The sequence below is a fragment of the Haemorhous mexicanus genome, chromosome 4, assembly GCF_027477595.1.
Source record: "Haemorhous mexicanus isolate bHaeMex1 chromosome 4, bHaeMex1.pri, whole genome shotgun sequence".
Taxonomy (NCBI): domain Eukaryota; kingdom Metazoa; phylum Chordata; class Aves; order Passeriformes; family Fringillidae; genus Haemorhous; species Haemorhous mexicanus.
The window spans coordinates 49874666-49896425 of NC_082344.1; the positions used below are offsets into that span (position 1 = coordinate 49874666).

At 36.0% G+C, this 21760-nt stretch overlaps 1 protein-coding gene across 12 annotated transcripts in view; it reads left to right on the plus strand.

The window, feature by feature from the left end:
* Positions 1 to 21760, plus strand: part of CLOCK (clock circadian regulator) — a 64976-nt gene that overhangs the window by 35259 nt on the left and 7957 nt on the right. For 10 of the 12 annotated variants that reach the window (XM_059844816.1, XM_059844822.1, XM_059844819.1 and 7 more), the window contains 15 exons: positions 2934 to 3025; positions 4345 to 4434; positions 5729 to 5849; positions 7412 to 7525; positions 10023 to 10141; positions 13842 to 13924; positions 14150 to 14256; positions 14706 to 14853; positions 15060 to 15135; positions 16020 to 16161; positions 16550 to 16650; positions 17572 to 17661; positions 18804 to 18962; positions 20252 to 20458; positions 21505 to 21713. In XM_059844816.1, coding sequence (XP_059700799.1) covers positions 2934 to 3025; positions 4345 to 4434; positions 5729 to 5849; positions 7412 to 7525; positions 10023 to 10141; positions 13842 to 13924; positions 14150 to 14256; positions 14706 to 14853; positions 15060 to 15135; positions 16020 to 16161; positions 16550 to 16650; positions 17572 to 17661; positions 18804 to 18962; positions 20252 to 20458; positions 21505 to 21713 — 1858 coding nt within the window. Of the gene's footprint in view, positions 1 to 2933; positions 3026 to 4344; positions 4435 to 5728; positions 5850 to 7411; positions 7526 to 10022; positions 10142 to 13841; positions 13925 to 14149; positions 14257 to 14705; positions 14854 to 15059; positions 15136 to 16019; positions 16162 to 16549; positions 16651 to 17571; positions 17662 to 18803; positions 18963 to 20251; positions 20459 to 21504; positions 21714 to 21760 lie in introns of those variants that run through there. The other 2 variants (XM_059844826.1, XM_059844827.1) reach the window with 2 other exon arrangements.

Here is a 21760-nt window from a genome sequence, read left to right on the forward strand (position 1 = left end):
CAACAATATGTGTGTCAATTTAAGGTATGAGAAATGTTTTTCTACACCCTAGCAAATCTCTTCCATTAGTGTTGTGTTTCCAGTAACACCAAATATGTAATGAATATTGCTATTAAAATTGTAAATATAACTCAAATGAAAAAGGAGGGGGGTATAATTCATATGAGAATTCATAGGTTTGGGGGTTTTCTTTCCGATTAAATATTGATTATGCTGTTTTAATTTTCTGAGATACATGTGTCTCATAATAAAAAGAAAAGCAGTATGAAGGCCCCTCTTTTATTAAGTTCAGTTCTTTAGGTTATAAGACTTTGTGACAATCAGTTCTGTTTCAAAATTATTTTATCTTGGTGATTCCTGTCACGAACCGTAGAATGCAGAACAAATGTGTGTCAGCCAGCCAGCAGCACTGGTCATATTTTTTTCTTCAAAGTGCTTTCTGAGATTTGATTTTTTAATAAAGGGGCAAAAAGCAGCTCTGGAGATGGTTGCCTTTTAAGGCATGGCACTTCTGTCCTTCACTTGGTGTGACAGAATGCAGCTCTGTGTGACTGCACATATCATATTAAGTTCCCTAAAGCTCTGGCTACCAGTCCTTACTAGCATTGCTGTGCAGTACTTTACATTAAAATGTTTTTGGACAAAATGTTGGCAAAATTCAGAATAATATTTTATCTTCTGAAGTGCTTGGATATATTACAATAAAGCTGAATGACCTAGCAATAAATGCATTGTTCAGCACTGAGTAGCTGCTTTAAGGGTGAAATCCTACTGTGTTCAGCCACCAGGATTTAACTGCATTGCTTCTGCCTCTTTCTGGACCATGTCCATGTTATCCAAGCTGGGTACTCTGGCACCAGCTCCAAATGAGCTATTTGAATTAGTGGTTGGCCAGTGCGGATTCTGTTTCTCACTGGGAGAATACGGGAGGCTAAACACACTGAAATTGTATCATTGGGAGCTTCTCTTTGACTAATACTGCCTGTCATCTTTCTTTGAATTAGTAAACAAGAAATTTTTTAAAATTAGTAAATACTGAGGAATTTAGCTGCAGGTAGTAGACTGATACTCCTACAACCCACAGACAAATGGTGCAGATCTTGGCTTGGCTAGCAATTTCTATTGTGAATTCTCAGTGCTGGTGTAGAGATACTTCAGGTACAGAACTTGAAGACTAAAGTTTAATGTACAAGTTTGGTTGTGCTCTTTCTGTTACCTAGCTCAGGAATATGACCTTACTGTCACTTATCTATGAGTGCAACCTTCTGACAGAATTTCTAGGCATTTCTCTGAGGGTACCAAGTGAAGCAGGTTCTTTTTGTTGCTTCGACTCTGTTTGCCTGTGTCATACTTGGTCTAATGATGGAAAATGTAAAAAAACACCTGTACTTGTGGTATTTCACAATGGTTTCTTAAAGGCATGAACTTCAGCTTTTATTTAGCATAAATCCATTCTATTTCAAAAGACAGTCTTTTTGATTGTGAGGTAGTATGGTTATAAGGGCCAGAATGAGCCAGTGAATCAGACTTTCCCAGTTTAAAGTGAAGATTATCTGTGTTCTGTGGAATGAATGCACTAAGTTCCTGGAATTTTGCCTCCACTTTGGTGGCAGAGCTTTTCATTTTTGTGTCCTTTGACTTGCCCTTCAGTGTTCAGTATCTTTGTGCTGACTGAAAAGCTACATTTGGGGTTGTATGTAGGTTTTATTTATGCTCCAGCCCACTCTTTCTGCCTTGTGCTAGCATTTGGAAGAGCCTGATTAATTTATATTTTTGTGAGATCTGATAATTGGAAAGTCTTATTTGTTGTTTTTTTCACCTCTTCTTGCAGCCTTCTGCTTTTGGCCAGTTTCTTGCATGACGTTGCTGTTGTTTGCTGTTCTTTTAGTTAAGTCTAAAGCTCTTTTGTAAAGTTTTCCCCCTTCAGTGTGGTAAACAAAATTACAAACTGCTCCAGCCCTTCGCATATTTTAACTCAATTTCAGGTTTTCTGGCTTGTTAAACCACCTTAACTAAAACTCTAGCTTAGGATCTTTGTGCAGATTTGTCCTTTAAAAATTAAAAACCTTAAAGAATTGGTTTTGTTCTTTTGATTTGTCTGAATACTTAATTGCTTGTCCAAGATTGTTCTTAAAATTAGCACTTCTGTGATGCCCTAGTTAGTCATCAAAACTGAAGCACTGTGAGGTCTCGCTTCTTGTTGTTTCAGTTATTAGTTGATAAGGAAGCATCACTTTCAGAGCCCAGGGTCAGGCTTTGCTTAGCAGCTGTTGATTCTCTCACCTGTATATGGAAGTTAATCTATATATTTCTCAACTCCTTCAGAAATCTCTACTTAATCTCTACAACTATGTCCAAATTCATCTGGGTGTTTGTAACAGGCAGGAATTCTAGAGTTGTGTCTGTCATACAGCACTTAACAATCTTGGTTGAAAAACTACTCTTTTTTAAGTGTAACCAGAAAAGAGCAGGAAGAAGAGAAAGGACAATGACAATTTTTTTTTTTTTGCAAGGGTTAGAATGACAAGGATTTGCCAAGATACTTGAGCATTAGCCATTTAAATTACATAAACAGATCAGGAATTTTGGCTTTCTAAACCTTCATAAACAACGCTCTTAAAAAACCATTTTATTACAGTCTCAGAAGAAAGTGTAGTGTTTTTTCATTATCAAAGTCCATTACTTCAGTATTACATTGAAGCCCGGCAGGACTGTAGCACAAACTGGTTGAAGGAAGGAGAAAACAAATTAATATATGACTTGGGAGAAGAAATTTATTTTCTTTTTAAGGAGCCATATCTATATGTAATGAATGAACAACAGCGGAGACTATAGAACTTTCTGCTTTTTCTTAACTGTGTATATGTAGTTTAGGGGGAAAAAATGGCTTTTGGAAGTATTAATCTTTACACTGTGTATGTGTTTGATTGTAGAAATTACTGCACAATCAGATGCCAGTGAAATTCGACAGGACTGGAAACCAACATTCCTTAGTAATGAAGAATTCACACAGTTAATGTTAGAGGTATATTATTTCTGGTTTTCTGGGAGTAGAATAATTCCTCACCAGGAGTCATTCCATTGAGAGATTTTTTCAGTTTGATGACATACCTTTTTATTCTCATATTTGGCTTGTAACTATAAGTTTCTGTGAAGATAAGCCCTTAAAATTCCTATGTATTCAGAGTTTCAGAATTTTGTTTCAGAAAAGCAGATTTTCTTTGAACTACATTTTCAGTTAAATAAACATAGTAACAGAGCAAGTCCATAAATGAAGGTGTTTACTGTCCAAGTGGATATTTTAAGTTATCAACATAAGGAAGGTACTAGAGAAAGAATTACTAAGCATAAGTTAAAAATCCTAATTATGAAAAAGGCATAACATATCCATGTAACTTGTGAGCAGTAAGTGTTTTAATTTCTTTACTTGCTATGCTTTCCAAAACTTGTGTGAGAGCATTACTTTGCTGAAGATTACATGGTTAGTTAAAAAACTACAGGAAGAAACTTTAAGCTATTTTTTCATTAAAAATGAGCATAAGTCATTTATATCTTGTTAGAAGAAATTTAATTGTTAGAAACAATTAATTAATAGTTAAATGAAAAAGATTACAAATTAACAAAAACTTTTTTATTTTCATTCCATAGTTAAACCTTTGCTTTGATGCATAGATACAAAAAAAGTTCTGGGATTTGGTATTAAAATTTTTTTTTAAAAATCCGCTAATACAAGAGTTTTTTTTTGAAGATGTAGGCTTTAAAATTTCCTGTTTAGAAATATAGTTGTCTTGCTTTTGTTAGTAATTTTCAACTGAAACGTGTTGTATTCAGAGGAAAGAAATGTGAGTTCAGTAGAAGATAAGGCAGTCAGAACTGTATCTCACGAGTTTTCTATAAAATCTCACTGCAAGCTTCTTTCTTTGAGATTGGGAATATTGAGATTTTAGATACTAAAATTCATTGATTTTGCTGGCTGTTTTACTTGTTCTTCTCATAGTTTTCCCACATCTTCTTGCTTTTGTCTCTAGCTCATTTTTATGAGCTTTCTGATGTCTAAAATGGTGACAGAATTAAAAATAACAGGCAGGCAGAGTGGGAGTTGGGGAAAACAGTGGCTGTCTATATATGTACTTGCTTCTGAAACCACAGATTATTTAACAACAGAACAGTAAGGAAATTGTAATGCTTTCAGTATAAAAATAAGATTAAGGATTTTTACATTCCCATTTCTGTAATAAACTAAAGTAAAATTGGTCTGTATTTTTTTCTGTATTGAATATAGCTTAAAATTTTTAGTATGCTCTGTTTCTTTTTTATTTAACTGCCCATTATGTTTAATTTCAGGCTCTTGATGGTTTTTTTTTAGCAATTATGACAGATGGAAATATAATATATGTGTCTGAAAGTGTAACTCCCTTACTTGAACATTTGCCAGTAAGTAACAAATTGCTTTCAGTAACATCAGTTTGTCTGTGGTTGATTGGTGTTCTGATATCAGCACTAATTAATTGTTGGCATTTTTGGCATTGTAGGACAGATGTATGCTTTGTTTTAATGTTTCTGGTTTTTCTTCAGCACAACTGCTTCCTACTGGTCTGTCTCCTATATTAAACATTTCCTTTGGAAATGCAGAATGCAGTCAGCTCTGTGTTAGAAAGGATTATGAAGTGCCTAGCATCAGTTTCACTGTAACTGAAGTAACACAGTTGATTGCAGGAGACCCTTTAGAGTTCACAGCCTCTACATGAGTCAGAAGAGTGTTATGAAAGATCTAAATAATTGAAATTTTTTAAACTGCTTTTTACTTCTTTCTTGAAAAAGCACTCTGATAAATACATTGCTGCTGGTTCTGCTTTTTAAGTTCAGTGTATACTTTTGGGTTTATCATATTCACTTATCTTTAATCTGGGTGATATTGCTCACTGGTACATGTAACATTCTAGTTTTTAAAATTACCTTTGAATAATGTTACTCTGAAGTGAGGCAAATTAATTACTGCAAGCAATTGAGGAGTTAAATTGAGTGCTTTTCTAGAAGAGAAGGACAGATTCTCTTTAAAGGCCAGTTGTCGGACTGTGGTTAGAGACAAAATAACTTCTCTTAAGGTATGCATGATAACAGTCTGAGAATTTTTAAAAACATGCAGGTAATTGTGATTTTAATTTTTCCTTTTAGTAGAATTTGCCAGGTTCTTAGAGGCATGTTTGTTTCTGGTTTTTAGGTGTGATTTATGAATTCTAAACATACATTTTATGATTCCTCTTTTTTGAATACTTATCCAAATGCATTTATGCATGTAATAGATGTTCAGGTTTGCTGCATCCATCCCTGCTGTTTGCAGTTTTGTGTCCATAACCGTGGAACTGATTATAAAATGCAGCAACTGGCAACTCATCCTCACCCAGCAGCTCATTCATCACCCCTCAGTGGGATGGGGGAGGCAATTGGAAGGGTAAAAGTGAGAAAACTCATGGGTTGAGGTAAAGACAGTTTAATAGGTACAGCAAAAGCCATGTATGCAAGTGAATCAAAGTAAGGAATTCATTTACCACTCCCCATGAGGCAGGCATATCAGAGTGAGGTTTTTTTCTTGGAAAGTACTAATATGTATTCCAGCAGGTGGCTTTGTTGAGTCAGTAATGAACTGTGGCATTGTTTTGCATTAAAATAGTAGGCTTTGTGACATTGTGCATCTTGAATTAATGCTTACTAAATATTTTTCTTTCAGTCTGATCTTGTGGATCAGAGTGTATTTAATTTTATCCCAGAGGGGGAACATTCAGAAATTTATAAAATACTGTCTTCTCATCTGCTGGAAAGTGATTCCTTGACACCGGAATACTTAAAATGTAAGTAGTTATTTTTGGCTAACCCCTGTAGGCAGCTCAGCCCCACACAGCCACTCACTCACTCCTCTGAATTGGATGGGCAAAGAATCAGAAGAGTAAAAGTGAGCAAACATGTGGGTTGTGATAAAGGCAGATTAACAGGTGAAGTCAAAAGCTGTCTGCACAAGCAAAGCAAAATAAGGAATTCGTTTGCTCCATCTGGTCAGTAGGCAGTTGTTCAGAAACCTCCAGGAAAGGAGGGCTATGTCATGTATGATGATTACTTGGGAAGACAAATGCCATAAACCCAGATGTCTCCCCCTTCTTCCTTTCCCCAGCTTTTATTGCTGAGCACAGTGCCATACAGTATGGAGTATCCCTTAGTTCAGCTCTCCCTGCTGTGTCCCCTCCCAGCTGCTGGTGTACCTCCAGCCTCCCCACCAGCAGAGCAGAGTGAGATAAAGAGAAAGCCTTTGCCTTCTCTGTGGAAGTGCTGCTGAGCAGTAACAGACACATTCCTGTCTTAGCAGCACTATTGTAGTCAAAATCCAAAACAGGGCACCATGTGAGCTGCTATGGAGAAAATTAACCCTATCCCAGATAAAACCAGTACAGTGGTTATGTTAAAACTGTCTACTTGGAATGATACAGGATCAGTTTTTCCTGTGTAATTTAAGCAGACACATATACCTCAGCCCTGAAGGACAGAAGTGTTACTTGGTGTCACCCCTGCTCTAGAGTAGAATTTTCTAAGTTATGTTGCCTATAAATTTCCTGTGTGTCAGAAATGTTCATATTGTTTATAGGCCTTCTATTTAGACAGTTTTAGCAGTTGGCAAGTATAAATACATAGCAGCCTAATGGAGTTTGGGAGCATGTGCTTTAGTGAACTTAAGTTCAGGGCATTTTCTTTAATACAGCTCTAGTTCTCAGAGGTTTTCATGTCGCTAATATTCAAGGCCTTTGTGCACAAAATTTGAAGGAGTTCTTTAGGTTAGTTACTGTCGTGCTGGTTAAAAACAGATGCTGTTGATGCCTTATGGTTTTACCCTTTATATTTTTCAAATCCTGTACTGCACTAGTGCATAACTCTAAACTCCATATAAAGTGTTGGTCAGACAAAACAGTCCCTCTAGGCCTGAGTTTCAGGAACATCCTACAGCCTCAGGCCCCGAAAATCGTAAAGAAAAGTGAACTGGGGGGAGAGGGGAGCAAACTGGGGGTATATGACTTCATTACCTGAAACTGTAATTGGAGGATTAACCCCTGATACGGAAATGGACCAAATGTGTATATGTCTGAAAAACTCATGACCATTGCCCATCTTGGGTATATCCTCTGGAAGGCTTCTGACTGCTCAAGGTGTACCTGTTTGAAGGCCTTTAAAAAGTACCTACTTTATTCTTTTTTTCTTGTGTAGCCTGTTCTAGGTAGCCACTCCAAGGCATCGCTGTAGTTAGCTGTAATCACTACAGTTACAGTATCTCAATTGTATACAGCTTAATTATTCCTGCATTCCATTTCATGTTGCATGTGTGCTTGATCAAGCATATAGCCTATTACTTTGTCTATTTTTTTTCTAGCAAAAAATCAGCTAGAATTCTGTTGCCATATGCTGCGAGGAACAATAGATCCAAAAGAGCAACCTACATATGAATATGTAAAATTTATAGGAAATTTCAAGTGTTTGAATCATGGTAAGTAATTTCAGCAGTGTTGGAATGGAATACGTAGGCAGCTCCACAGCTAAACTGGCTTAGGACCATGGTGCAGAATGTAGGTGAACTGAAATCACCCTATCAAAAGAAGATCTTGAAGCAGTTTTGTCACTTCTATATTGGTGTCATGGAAAAGAAGAAAAACTGCCTATCACGTATTACAGGTCTGTGTATTTGAATGCAAAATGTAGTAATTGTGCTTAATGCTTTAAATTAAAGAAAACTAGCATTCTGTAAAACATTGTTTAAAAGAAGGTAAGAGAAATTTAAGCAAATGCTTTAACATAAAGAATCTGAATTTAGTTCAGCATAAGCCATATTTAAGCAGGTGACTAACTTGAAGATTAGTGGTGCTGAGTACCTGCAGTTCACATTACACTGGCAACTAGGACGGAAAATGTAGGTTTTTCCCCCATTTCAGTTCTGTGCTTCACGTGAAGGAATTACTGCTCAGGTGGGTGGGTGGGCCCTTGGGTGGGTGGGCCCTACAGTTTTCCACATTGAGTCCTATGGGTGGGTGGGCCCTACAGTTTTCCACGTTGAGTCCTACTCCCTTCCACTGAAATTATTTTTATTAGTTATGTATAATATTCTTTCTCTGTGCTGCATCTCTAATCTGTTTGGCCAGGTTGTGCTGACTTTACTTGAGAAGCCTGTTTATTTGTCCAAAGTGGGTTCTGCAGTGTGGTCAGTAGTAGATTCTTAGAAAGCTCACCCAAAAGTATTATGAAAATCAGTATGTTGTAAATAAATCAGTGGGTTTTTTTATCTGATACCAGTGTTTCTCTCACAGAATGAGAAGAGGTTGAGTCTTAATGCAAATGCAGTTATGTAATATTATAGGAGAGACAAGAAACAGTCCTGAAAAGGCCAAATATCATGCTAGTCCTGGAATGAGGAGTTGGGAAACTGCAGACCTATTGGTTGCAATTCAATATTTGGAAATACTCTGGAAAAAAGAATGAAACTATATATGAGTTTCAGGAAGGTAGCAGGGAATTGAATGGCAATCACTGTGGATTTTTCAGGTAGAAATAGCATCAAATCAGTTCAGCTTCCTCTACCAAAGAGTAGCACACTGTGTGGATAAGAGGATAAAGCACAAACAAGTGATGGACTTTTAAGATATGTTTTTGTTATCATATTCTCTTCTCACAGACATGTAAGGGAAGCACACATTAATTGAAATTGCTAGAGGGTAGCTGCAGGAACTGATTGGAAAGGTTACCAGTGTTCACCATCAAAGTGCAATTTTAATTGACAGCTTCTGAATTTGATCACTATTTTCAGTAATGTTATGAACAATGGAACATAGTTTGCAGTTCTGAAGTAATCCACCAAAAACAACAGGAGAATTCATCTCCAAATTTAGGAAAAAAAATTAATTTGGGCTAAAAACCCAGAAAAATTGACTAAGAAATAATGCAAGTTACTACATTTAGGAATATCAAACTATACAAACAGGAATGGTTGCAACCAGCTACATGGCAGTCCTTTAGGAAATGTGGAATGTAAAGTGAAGACCAAATCACCTTGACCAAATCACCTTGACCAGCCACCCAGCTGAGAAAATGCAAGAGCCTTTCTAAAATACAGTCTAAATCACATGAAATAATCCCACTACACACTTATCACAATGCAAGTTAAACTCTGAAGAACAAAGGACGAAGGCTAAGATAAAAATAAAAGAAACTGCCTGTTTTCTTTCTGATGGAAAGAGCAAGGAGCTGTAAGATGAAATTGCATGAAGAAACTTCAGTAGGAGTTCTAATCTAGAGCTGAATTAAAACCAGTCGGGCTTTGAAAAGCCTCACAGTGATTTGAAATCACCATCTCTAGACCTTAGTAAATATAAACTAAATTGGTAACTGCTGGAAATGAAAGATAAGGTTGCTCTGTTTTGAGGTCTAGTCCATCATTCGCAGCCTTCTGATTCCATCTCTATGATTCAGTAAGTGGAATTTGTTCCCAGCTCAGTATCCTGATTCTTTCACTTCCATAATTGTGCCTTTGATTCTTCTGTTACTCGCTATGTTGTCAGCATGTGTTCTTAAATGTGATGGAAAGTCTAGAAAATAAATACTTACCTCAGAGTTCAAAAGAAAATAATAGCCAAAAAATAAAGATATTTTTGAAGAAAGTATAATCCAGTGATTTTTACCAGTTAGCAAAGATTAGAACTATTACTAGTTACTTAAAAATGCTTTGTCAGCAATAATATCATATTAGCAGTAGTTCTAGTTCTTTGGGAAAGTTACTAGATGGTCATGTTCCCATTACTACTATGTAACTACTCCTACTGCTGTGGTACTATTCCTGTGCATATAAGTCTAGATATGGAGCATTTTTCTTAATGCCTGTTAAGTTACAAGCAAACCACAGATAAATATTGGGCCACTTATCTTCTGATATTGCTGCCATTTTCCTCCATACTTATATTGTCATGTGTGTTGTCATCTCCTCTGTCTGCCCTCAGTTCCCAACTCAGCGCACAATGGTTTTGAAGGAACTATTCAGAGATCACACCGGCCTTCATATGAAGAGAAAGTTTGCTTTGTAGCCACAGTTAGATTAGCTACACCTCAATTTATCAAGGTATGTACAAATGGATCATTTTATATCATTCTTAAATGGACCCTGAATGGGAAAACTTCAGAGAGAGTGAACACAACATGAATTAAAAATATTCATGAAAACCATAAGAAATTCTATTATATGAAACGGAAATGTCTGTTTCTTACTTCAAATAGATTAAGTTTTATGCAAAGTATCAAACAAAGTCGTGGTGAATACTCATTTTAAATAGTAACATAAAAGAGAAATATGCAAGAAATAAATTTCTAAGTCCACAGGAATGTAATTTAGCAGGATGAATTTAAACAATATAAAAGATTACATTGAGATTCCACTTTCACTGGAGAAATGATTGATTTTTAGTTGAAACTTGGATATGAATTTTTTGTTGCTGGTGTTCTTTGTGCAGTTTGACACAAGTAAATCTCAGAGGGCTTAATGAAAGCTTACATTACTTGTCAGTAATGAAGAGTTGGGTTTAGGGTAATAGAAATCTTTTGTTTTATGTGCAGTTATTCAGAAACTCAGTAGTTTAAACCTACCATTTTGCATAGCTGCTTATGTACAATGTGAAGTTGCTTTTCCAAGTTTAGAATTGAATGCATGTGATACTTGTAGTTCAGTACGTGTAATCCTGTTTCTCTTGAAAACCAGTCAAAATAAATACTCAGGATAGAGTACAGTATAGTCTGTGATTGTGATTTCAGTTATATGTTTCATACAAATGCATGAATCAAGGTTCAGGATAGTCTGCTATGTAATGTTTGTTTTTGCAATTCATCTGTAAAGTAATGCCATGAAATGTATGTGGCCTGATGTTAGATTACTGTCTGCAGTACAAGAACTCTTAACATTTAAACATTCTGCCTCTTAAGTTTAAAGCACTGATGTCTTAAGCTGAAGACTATTGGTGGTAGCTTCTGAAGACGTGGTTTATGTACTTTGCACTTCAAAAGCATAGTAGGGAGCCTGTGGAGAAATCATATAAACGTCTTCAGTTCTGTCAGGCTGTATAGGAATTTTGTCTCTTTGGACTCTGTGCCAGAGAAAGCTTATTTTTTCTGAAGCTATGGAAATCTTTCATGTGACACTTTTCTTCCCGTGCAGGTTTAAAAAATATTCTTCCTGTTATGCCTACAGTTGTTGGAGATGTTATATGTGGGATTTTTGATTAATGAAATAATTGTAGAAAAAAAGACCAGCCTGACATTTGCAATTACTTTTGTCTTTTAAAGTCTGACAGTTCATAGTAAAACTTCTATGTTTCCTACTTCTGGAAGCTGAGGAATATCCATTTATGATCTTCAAGTGTCTCAGTCTCCTGCTGGCTAAAGTCTTACAGATTATTCTCTGGCCAAAGTTTCATTCCTGTACTTGAACCTCTGAGCCCTTAGTGCCTAAGGAAGCTTCCATGTTACAAATTTTTTAAGATGCTCCTGAGACTTTCAGCTGATGCTGTTTATTTGGAAAATCTTTTGAAGAAGACTTACATTAAAGACTTGATATCTTCTTTTACTATTGAGGCTAGCATTGACTAGACTTCTTCAAATTAGTTTTTGTCAGGAATTTTATGATCCCAGTAACTTCACTAACAAATGTGTGATGCAGCCAGTAAGGAGATGTGTGTTTCAGTACTTGTCTTATTTAAGGTAGAACATTCCTGCTCATCTGTCACTTATTCTCTTTCTTTCAGTTGGCATATGGTTCCAGAATTTTTTTCCTCAAATGTCATTTCTCAGGATATGCAATGCTTTTTGCACCTTTAAAGTGGATGTTTTTATTTTATGCATATGACTCTACCACTTCTGCAACAAAACATCTCACAAATTTTGCTGCCTTGTGAAGGCATTTGGTTGTACACCAATTTGTATTTAAAACATTTGTCTTGCATTTTGGCTAGTTGATGATTGCATCTTATCAATCCAGCCAAAAGGATTTTACCAGAATACTTTTTGTTACAAATGAAAGTCCTTTCTTTTCTAGATGCCTTGTTGACAACTTCAACAAGACGCCTTGTTGAACAAGCTGGCTTCTGCCCAGGGGTATTTTACAGTGGAATATCTGCAAATCATTAATATAAATGCATTGAGTAATTGGATACTAACCTGCTGCCATTTCCTCTCTAACCATTATGTTTTTATGTGGTTTTACTGCCTGCACTTCAGTGATTTTTTACTTTTGTTTTGAGTTGTGCCAAAATACTTAGATCAAAAGAAGCAACAAATCAAAAGTATATCTCAAGGATATACTCTTGCTCTGTCATTTCTCTTACTTTGAATGGTGCTTTATTAAATGCTGTAATTTTAGAAAGGTAGATGAGCTTTGGGTTCTAGGGCTAGTTTCAGGTTTGAAGCTTAAATCTTGCTGACTGGAGTTTACATCAGTCATAAATTTGTGCCCAGAGTTAAGTTCATTGCCTCCATTTAATTTATCCATTGTTCCATCATTTTCTAAGACATTGTCTTTAGATTTTACAGTGATGAATGTGAGGAAGAAACATTACCTAGGTATGGTCACTTTTTCCTTTTATAGAAAGAAAACCTAGATCTATTTAAAGAATTGCAAAGTATGCAATTAAACTCTTTGGATTATAACCTGAAAGAATGAAAAGAAAGGTGGTCTCTCTGTTGTTCTTCTACTGTATTTTTCTGCAGGACTACTTTAGTTACAGATGTTTGCAGGGCAGCAGTCTGCTCATCTGTCCACACTTGTTATGAGTATTATGCCAGTGTAGCAGCAGCTTCCACATTGCAGTCTTTAGGAGACTCTTGTACCTGATCATCAGTAGATTCCAGTGTGCTCCTGGCACTGGGAAAGCCATTGCAAACTCCTACAAATGACAGATGTGTGCAGGTGTACAAAAAAGAAAGATTTACTTATCTCTTAATTTTAATGTAATTCTTTGAGAGGTGTATTTGTGTGCATGTATTCCATCATCCATCTTCCTTCTTGTAAGGCAGTACTAGAGGAGTTTTTGCAAATGCATTGGCTGGCTTGGGGTACATGGTGTTGGGACTGTCTCTGCATGAGGCACAATACTCAGTGGGGCATCTTTACCTTTCTGGAAGGGCACAGTAGAAGTTGGCCGACATGCTCTATTTGAGTGGAATACATTCAGAATTACATGCAGAATACCTTAAGATTCTGTTGTAATGGAAATACAGCCATTCTCTTACTTTTCGTGAGATCTAAACATAAGAATAGTGTGTTATTTGTAGTACATGTCTGTGCACTCAAAGAGATTTAGAGTACTTTGTGTTCACTAAAGGGAAGAATCATGTTCCTAAATTCAGAGTAATGTGACCATCTTAATGATGTTGGGTTTTACTCATTATAAACACAGGCTATAATCAGACTGGTGGGAATGTTTCATCTCTTCTTTTGTATTACAATTTAAAAGCATTACTGCAGGAACTATGGATTTCTGCTTGTACTACTGTGTTTGTAGATATTGCATTTGAGTTTAATCTCATGACATGGTTAGTCCATTTAAATCAACCAAGCATCAGTTTGGCACAGTTGAGATTAGATTCAGATTAGATTTTACCTCAGTACTGTGCGTCTAGACAAGCAGAACCAATGAAGCTAATGGAGCTGTCTAAAAATAACATTATAACTATTGTGGAATTATCTACTAACTTTAGGTTATGTCTGAATTTTGAAAGAGCTTAGGTACTAGAATAGAGCAGTTTTAAGAGATTGTTATTTTTTTCCTTTTTAGGAAATGTGCACTGTTGAAGAACCCAACGAAGAGTTCACGTCTAGACACAGCTTGGAATGGAAGTTCCTATTCTTGGATCACAGGTGCAGTTCCTTCTGTGTAGTAGCAATAGCAGCTGAATCACAGTGGTGGCTGTAGTATTTGGAGTTCACTAATCTGCATGAACTACACATAGCTTGTGTTGGGTTTAAATTTTAATTTTCTTTGGAGCATATACTGTAAACAAGAAAGTTTATATAATTAATTCTGATTTGTTAAAGATTCCTTCATGTGTGTGAAAATAACATTGATTTTTTTTTATTAATTAGGGCACCTCCAATAATAGGTTATCTTCCATTTGAAGTTTTGGGAACATCAGGCTATGATTATTATCATGTGGATGATCTAGATAATCTGGCAAAATGTCATGAGCATTGTGAGTACAACTAAGTCACTAAAACGAGCAAGTTTGTTAAATTGATCAACTGTTCTGGTGAAATTTTGTGATGCTTTGAGTGAAGTGTCTTTACTCCCATTCATTTAACATTATTATACTGCTGTTCCATATCTTTTTTCTTTTGATACAGAACTACAAAACAGATTTAACTTTAGCTTACAATTCTGGGGTTTCATGGTGGTAAATTGGAGTGCACAGCTCTATGACTAATACTTTTCCAATTCTTCCAATGGCATTTAAAGGGCTTTATAATGTTGAATAAGTGCAAAAGCTGGTGGAAAATTTTTGAACCTGTTCTTGGTCATTGTCTTAGTACTGGATTTAGACATGGGTTTGGGCTATATGAACCTGGGAAATAACGTTCTTTTAATGTTATTGGAGTATTTACAACCTGGCAAAACAGTAAACTTTATTCTTCATTTTTATAGTAATGCAGTATGGGAAAGGGAAGTCATGTTACTACAGATTCCTTACAAAGGGACAACAATGGATTTGGCTGCAAACTCATTACTATATCACGTATCACCAGTGGAATTCCAGGCCAGAGTTTATTGTCTGTACGCACACTGTTGTAAGGTAGGTTACTTTTTAAAGTAATCCTACTGGTGTGGGAGCTATCTTGATGGTGTTTTGGAGGTAGAGAAATTATAGCAGTGAGAAGAATCATTGGAAAATTTCTTGAGATACTTTATAAGCAACATGGGTTTGAGGAGTTTGGTCTTTGGAGGTGTATTTTTAAAATCATCCTATGATATAGTGGTCATCTTTGGTTTTTCTTCTAGTTACGCAGAAGTTAGAGCAGAAAGACGACGAGAACTTGGTATTGAGGAATCACTCCCAGAGATAACAGCAGATAAAGTGAGTATTTTATACAATTTTATTTTACATCACCACATACTAAAAATAATATGCAAGTAAATATACAGCAGCAAAAAGTGTTTTGTCCCCAAATAAAGTAATTATTTGATTTCTAAATAATGTGACTATTGAAAATTATCAAAGAAGTCTAGAAAGATTGTTTAATTCTGCCTATAACACCCTTATCTTTTCAGGAATTAATGTGCATGTAGTTATAACAGTAATAACACCCATAACTTTTTATTAAGATCTGATTTCTGCAGTGTTAGATTCCTAAATAAATGGTCTCCCTTACTGGAAGTATCTATAGTCTGAAAAACCAAGGTCAACACACCAAGAAGGAATTCACAATAGGAAAGTAGAAGCTGTTTAATTGTGTGACTTTGTCTAACTTACTAAAAGTATACAAAATTTATTTTGAATTAATGTCCTTAGAAGCTCAATGAGTCTTACCAGCTTGTGGATATGATCTGACATGTTTTAGTCTGACTGTTCAGGGATGTTTTCCTTTGGCAGTTTTACAAGTTTCATCTGTCAGTGCTCCTAATGGAACAAACTCATCCTTTCTCAAAAGAAGAAGCAGTTCACTCATTACACTGTATTTGAGAGTGAAATGAGTGGCCACAGAAGGAGCTCAGCTCAATAGTCAGTTTCTGGCCTAAGTCTGCATGCATTTTGGTTTCTAGGTTTATATAGCTTTGGTTTCCAAGTATAAATGTCTCAAATGGAAACAGCTTACAGCCATCAAACAGGCCACTACTTCTGCATGGTCACCTGTGTAAGGGGGTTGATTAGAAGCAAAAAGGTCTGAGATATTTTCTAACAGAAGTATGCATTGTGTGCTGGATTAGATAAATAATTGTTGTTTATGTGTGTCTCTTCAGAGTCAGGACTCTGGGTCTGACAATCACATAAACACAGTGAGTCTCAAAGAAGCACTGGAAAGGTTTGATACCAGCCCCACACCTTCTGCTTCCTCCAGGAGTTCAAGAAAATCTTCACATACTGCAGTATCGGATCATTCATGTAAGTACCAACTATTGAAAACAGAATTGCTTTCCTTACGAGGGCTTTCTCTACTTAATTTTATTAAATGCATAACTTGGCAGTTAATAATCATTTTATGAGAAGTGTTCAGGTTTAAATACCCTTTCTGATGGTTCAGAGATCTGCAGACTACTCTGAAAAAGACTTTTACTTCTAGAGTACAGTTTTAGACACTAGTTTTAGACACTACAGTTTTCAGTCCATCAGATTGCACTCTACTGGTGGATAGTCAGGGGGAAAAAATAGAGTTCAAGCCTTTACAGTTTTTTTAAATTTATTAAAAGCTTCCTGTAATTAGATTATTGCATTGAAGAACTGAGATAACAATTAAGATGTTTCTTTCTGTTCTAACTCTCAACATTTTCAGCAACACCAACTAAAATGACAGTGGACACTAGCACTCCTCCAAGGCAAGGCTTACCTGGTCATGAAAAGACTGCACAAAGAAGATCATCTCTGAGCAGTCAGGTAACTTCAGAGAAGAATGTTGTATTTAAACAGTGGAGCTCACCTTTAAAAGCCATTATTAAATCCATATAAGCTTTGTTTTATTTCTTCTAAAAACATAGTTTAAACTTTAAGAGTTTCTCTTGGAATACGTGTCTTAGAATTGCATCTCAGTATGCAACTTTGGTATACTAGATTTTAAAGGAATACAATAATTAAGCATATATGTATTTAGGTTTTGTCATTAGGATTTGAAAGAATGTCTGCTTTCACTCACACAGATCTTCTTTCTGTGATTCTGGATTTTTAGCACACACACACATATTTATGTGTATATGTAAAATTGCCAGTGTAGTGCTGTATGTGTCCCTATAGAGAACTCATACAAATTTATGACTAAGAATATTAGTGAATACTTCCATATCCTTTCTGAAATCTTGGTAGTATGACAAATTGTCATGCCTCATGTACTTGGTGCCTGTTTTCCTGTTGAACTAATACATTCACTTCATAAACAGAATACTTATTAAAATATGCATTATAATATTATCTATAGATTACTATATATAGATTTCTGTTAATATAGAAATGTAATTATATGATTTTTTAAAAATTTTTAGTTTAAGAATAAATCAAAGGTGTCAACTTTCAAACTTGTTAATTGTTTCAGAAATTAAGACTTCTGAAATATTTGTAGTTGTAATTTCTGTTTAATACCTACTGCTTATTAGCAGTAGAAAAGTTATGTATATATTATGTAGATAGTCTATTTCTTTTGTTTTCTTAATTCCCTAATAACTAAGGTTAGATATTTTAGGAAACAATTAACTAGTTTCTATTTTATGTTCATATAATGCTGTTTTGAATTTGACTCTTTAAAGAAATACTTCATGTCAAATATGAAGTTCTCTTATGGTTATGGAACAATTTTTTTAATCCTAGTCTTTAAGCTCACAGTCTCTTGGACAACCAGTAACACAGCCAGCAATATCTCAGCCTGCAACTTTACAGCTCCAGTCTGGAATGACTCAGGTATGGATTAGCTCAATTTATTGTTTATTATTTTTTAAACAGTCTTTTTCTCCTGCAGTAATGGGCTGCCTGTGGCTTGGGTAGATGCACTGTTCACTGAGAGAAAAACAGTTTGGATGGCCAGGCCCAGAGAGTGGTGGTGAATGGACTTGCATCCACCTGACAGCCAGTCACTAGTGGGGTTCCAGAGGGCTCAGTACTGGGGCCAGTCCAGTTTAATATATTTATTGATGATACGGACAAAGGGATTGAGGTCACCATCAGTGAGTTTGCAGATGACACCCAGCTGGGTGAGAGTGTTGATCTGCTGGAAGGCTCTGCAGAGGGATTTGGACAGGCTGGATCCATGGGCTAAGAAATTGAGTCCTTTGGTGACAAATTATTCTCTTGAAATGATTAAATTCTGTAATTTGACACTTTTGCTTAATTTTTTTCTTCCTGTTATTTCTACAGATACAGTTTTCAGCCTTGTACATTAGCAGCATAGATATAAAAATAGTTAAAGCTAAAATATTTTAAGGCATGAATTTAAAAATCCATCAACTTGGCTGGCAGCTTACAGGCATATGCTTATAACACAAGGCTGCCTGGTCTGTGAAATGCTTCAGTGTAATAAGAACAGGATATAGGTGTCAAAAGGTTATACTGGCTTGAGGCCTATAGCAGATGTCTGAGGAAAAACCAAAGTGGCAAATAGTTTCTCTATGGGCTCACCCTTTAGATTTTGTGCTATTTGTATGTTATTTGTATGTTTTAGCTCTGTGTGAATCTTTTCCTCTAAACTGGAACAATTACAATTTTTCAATTTTTAACATGAGAGAGCTTTAACATCTACAATACCATGTAAATTACTAAGGCTAGATGCACACACACACACACACACACTTACATATATATGTTTGTGATTTGGACAACAGTCAATTTCTTGTGCTATGGAATTCTTTTAGTTCCCTAATTCTCATACATCAATTAAATATTGATTCTGTGATGTTTTCAGACTCATTAATTGGTCCTCAGATTATGGTTTATTAGTAATTTGAAGAGCAATACTTGATTTCTTTGCTTCTGTGGAGGACTGTACTTATCTCTTGTGAATAAAATGTAATTTTTGCTCAGCTTTTAATTTATGGATTGCACTACAGCCTGTGTTTCAGTTTTCAGCTCAATTAGGAGCTATGCAGCATCTAAAGGACCAGCTAGAGCAAAGAACACGCATGATAGAAGCAAATATTCATCGGCAGCAGGAGGAGTTGCGTAAGATTCAAGAGCAGCTTCAAATTGTTCATGGTCAAGGACTCCAGGTGAGTTAGTGTATCACTTACAGGTTTCATCTGTAGAGAATTTAGGCAGCTGAAAAGTGTCTTGGGTACCCAATTCCACAACATGATCCTCTGTATTCCCTGTCAGCTGCCATCTGGGCCTAATACATCTAAAATCCATAGTATCTGAAGCTGCTATTCCAGAGGTACCTGATGTTTCGCTTCCAGATGTATCTGGAAATGCCCCAGTGTTGAGCAGGTCAAGCCTAGCTTATCACTTAACCTAATTAAATGTAAAAGGATGGAGTGGTTGTTAATTCTTGCAAAGTTTTGCAGCCATTAGAATTTTAATCCAAAATCTGCAGGATCTGTTTTTCTCTTTTAGCTTTGAGGATGTTAAATCCATGTTTCTTTGCTTCTTAAACTGTCCTATCAGGCTGAATGGCTCTACTCTGCATGGTAAACTTGAAGGAGTTACTGAGCCAGAAAGACTGAGGTCTAGAGGGTGCATTACTTAGTCTAGAAGCTGACTACGTGATTTATGATTTTTTTTTTTTAACCAGTATATATATAGAAAACCTATTGGGTTTTTCCTAGTTAAAAGACCCAAACAGAAAAAACCTGATCACCTCAAGATAAGATATTTTTTAAGGAAATAACTTAATATTTTCAGTCTGGATTGTGACTAAAGAATAGAAGAAATACTTCCTGGAAGTATTGAGTATGTTGCTTAAACTCTGTTGGAAGAGTGGGAGCTTCTGGCGTGTGCCATTTTTGGTGTTGTGTGATGTTTAGTGTAAACATGCCAGCAGTAGACTGCCTTATCCATTTCTCAAAAGGAGAGATTCACAGCTCTCCATGCAGTGTGGAGACACCTTGTTCAGGAATGTGAAAACTAGAAAAAATACTTCAGTGATGCACATTCTGCCTAGTTTTAGGCTTGGGCCTGACTTTTTGTAAAGAACATAATATTTTTGTGCTGAATTCTGTTTATTACAACAGTGTTGTTTTAAAAGTTCAGTATAATCATTGTGATTTCCTGATTGTCAGGGAAGGTTACATTCTTGGTGCTATGCCTGGATCCACTAATTTTCTTCATTTGATTTAGAGTTACTGAGGAAGGTCCTACAAAAAAAAAAAAGTCATCTCAAATATGTTTTGTCTTTAGATAGTTGTAGACTACATTACTGGTTAGTCTCTAAATGGTGCTTTTTCTTTAAGTACAAATATTGAGTGTTAATGTTTAGAACTCTGGAAATTAGGATTCTGATTCTTACCAGATAGAGCTGAGTCTCTGAATACTGACCCCATAACTTGTGGAATTTTTTAAGATGTTCTTGCAGCAGTCAGCTTCTGGACTCAACTTTGGTTCTGTGCAGCTTCCTTCTGGAAATTCTTCAACTGTTCAGCAGCTCACACCAATAAACATGCAAGGTCAAGTTGTTCAGACTAATCAGACTCAAAGTGGGATGAACACGGGCCATATAAATACTCCACACATGATACAGCAGCAGCCTTTGCAGAGTACTGCAACACAGGTAAAGTTCTGTTACTGATTTTGCTGGATTGAATATTTGCTCAAAACCACATCTGGAACACAACAGCTTCCCTGACATTCCTCTTTCTGAACGAGTGTTTGAGATTGCTTAAAAAATCATTGGCAAGGGTATCAGCAAAAGTCTGATTTAATATTAAGTGGCAGCACGACAAAGTTTGTTGGCAAGATTCACTCTAATACTTATAGGACAGTTAAGGCACAATAAGGAAAAAACGAGCAGCAACAAAACCAAACAAAATCCAGGCAGTCAAAACAGAAGTGAACTGAGAGCTATCTCGGGGTGTATATTTGTGTTTGTGTTTTGGTGCATGTGACAGAAGGACAATGAGGGCAGAGATACAAAGGAACATGGCTTAAAAGCTTAACAGCACTCAACTTATACATTAAACTTAACAGTGTAAAAAAGAAACAGCTCTTAACTTATACCATAAACTTAACCTTAAAATTTAGCAGAGGCATAACACTCAACAGTATGTATCCCCACAGAAGCTGTTTCTTCATGCTGAATACTTCTAATGGGTTTGACCATTATGTATATGGAGACTCCATATACATCTGATCTCTGTGATCACCCTCCTCTGTACCCTTTTCCACATTCTGTACTTCCTTTTGAGATTTGTGAAGAGGCAGACTAGTGATGCATTTTACCATCTCAGCAGTAGGCTAGTTCCAAACTTTCAAGTAAGAAATTCTTGACATTATGTGAACATTTTACTCTAAGTTGGGCACAGAGATGTTAAAGGAGTAAAAAGAGAATTTTGAATAAACAGTATGCAACTAGCTGAAAAATTCAGGGGGAAAAAAAATAACCTGAACAGGAAAAGAAGTTAATGTAAGAGACTCAGATGTCCAAGGTCAAGTCCAACCTCTAAATGCTCAGTCAGTAGAAATACTTGTGTACTTTGAATTAAGAATTCATTTGAATAGGAAAAAAACTGGTGGTTTTGAAGTATGGGCAGTGACAGTGAGGAGAACAGCTGTAGTGCCTGGCTATTTTCAACGTACTATCTCAAAATTTTTTTTCAGCATAATCAACAAAATGTACTTAGCGGACACAATCAACAGTCTTCTCTTGCCAGTCAGTCACAGAACACAGTCTCAGCACCTTTGTACAACACTATGGTGATTTCTCAGCCAACAGCAGGAAATGTGGTGCAGGTTCCCTCTAGCTTACCACAGAACAACAACCAGAATGCTGCTGCAGTAACCACTTTTACACAGGACAGACAAATCAGGTAAATCTTCAAGACCTATATTTAAGATGACTTTTTATAATGGTATA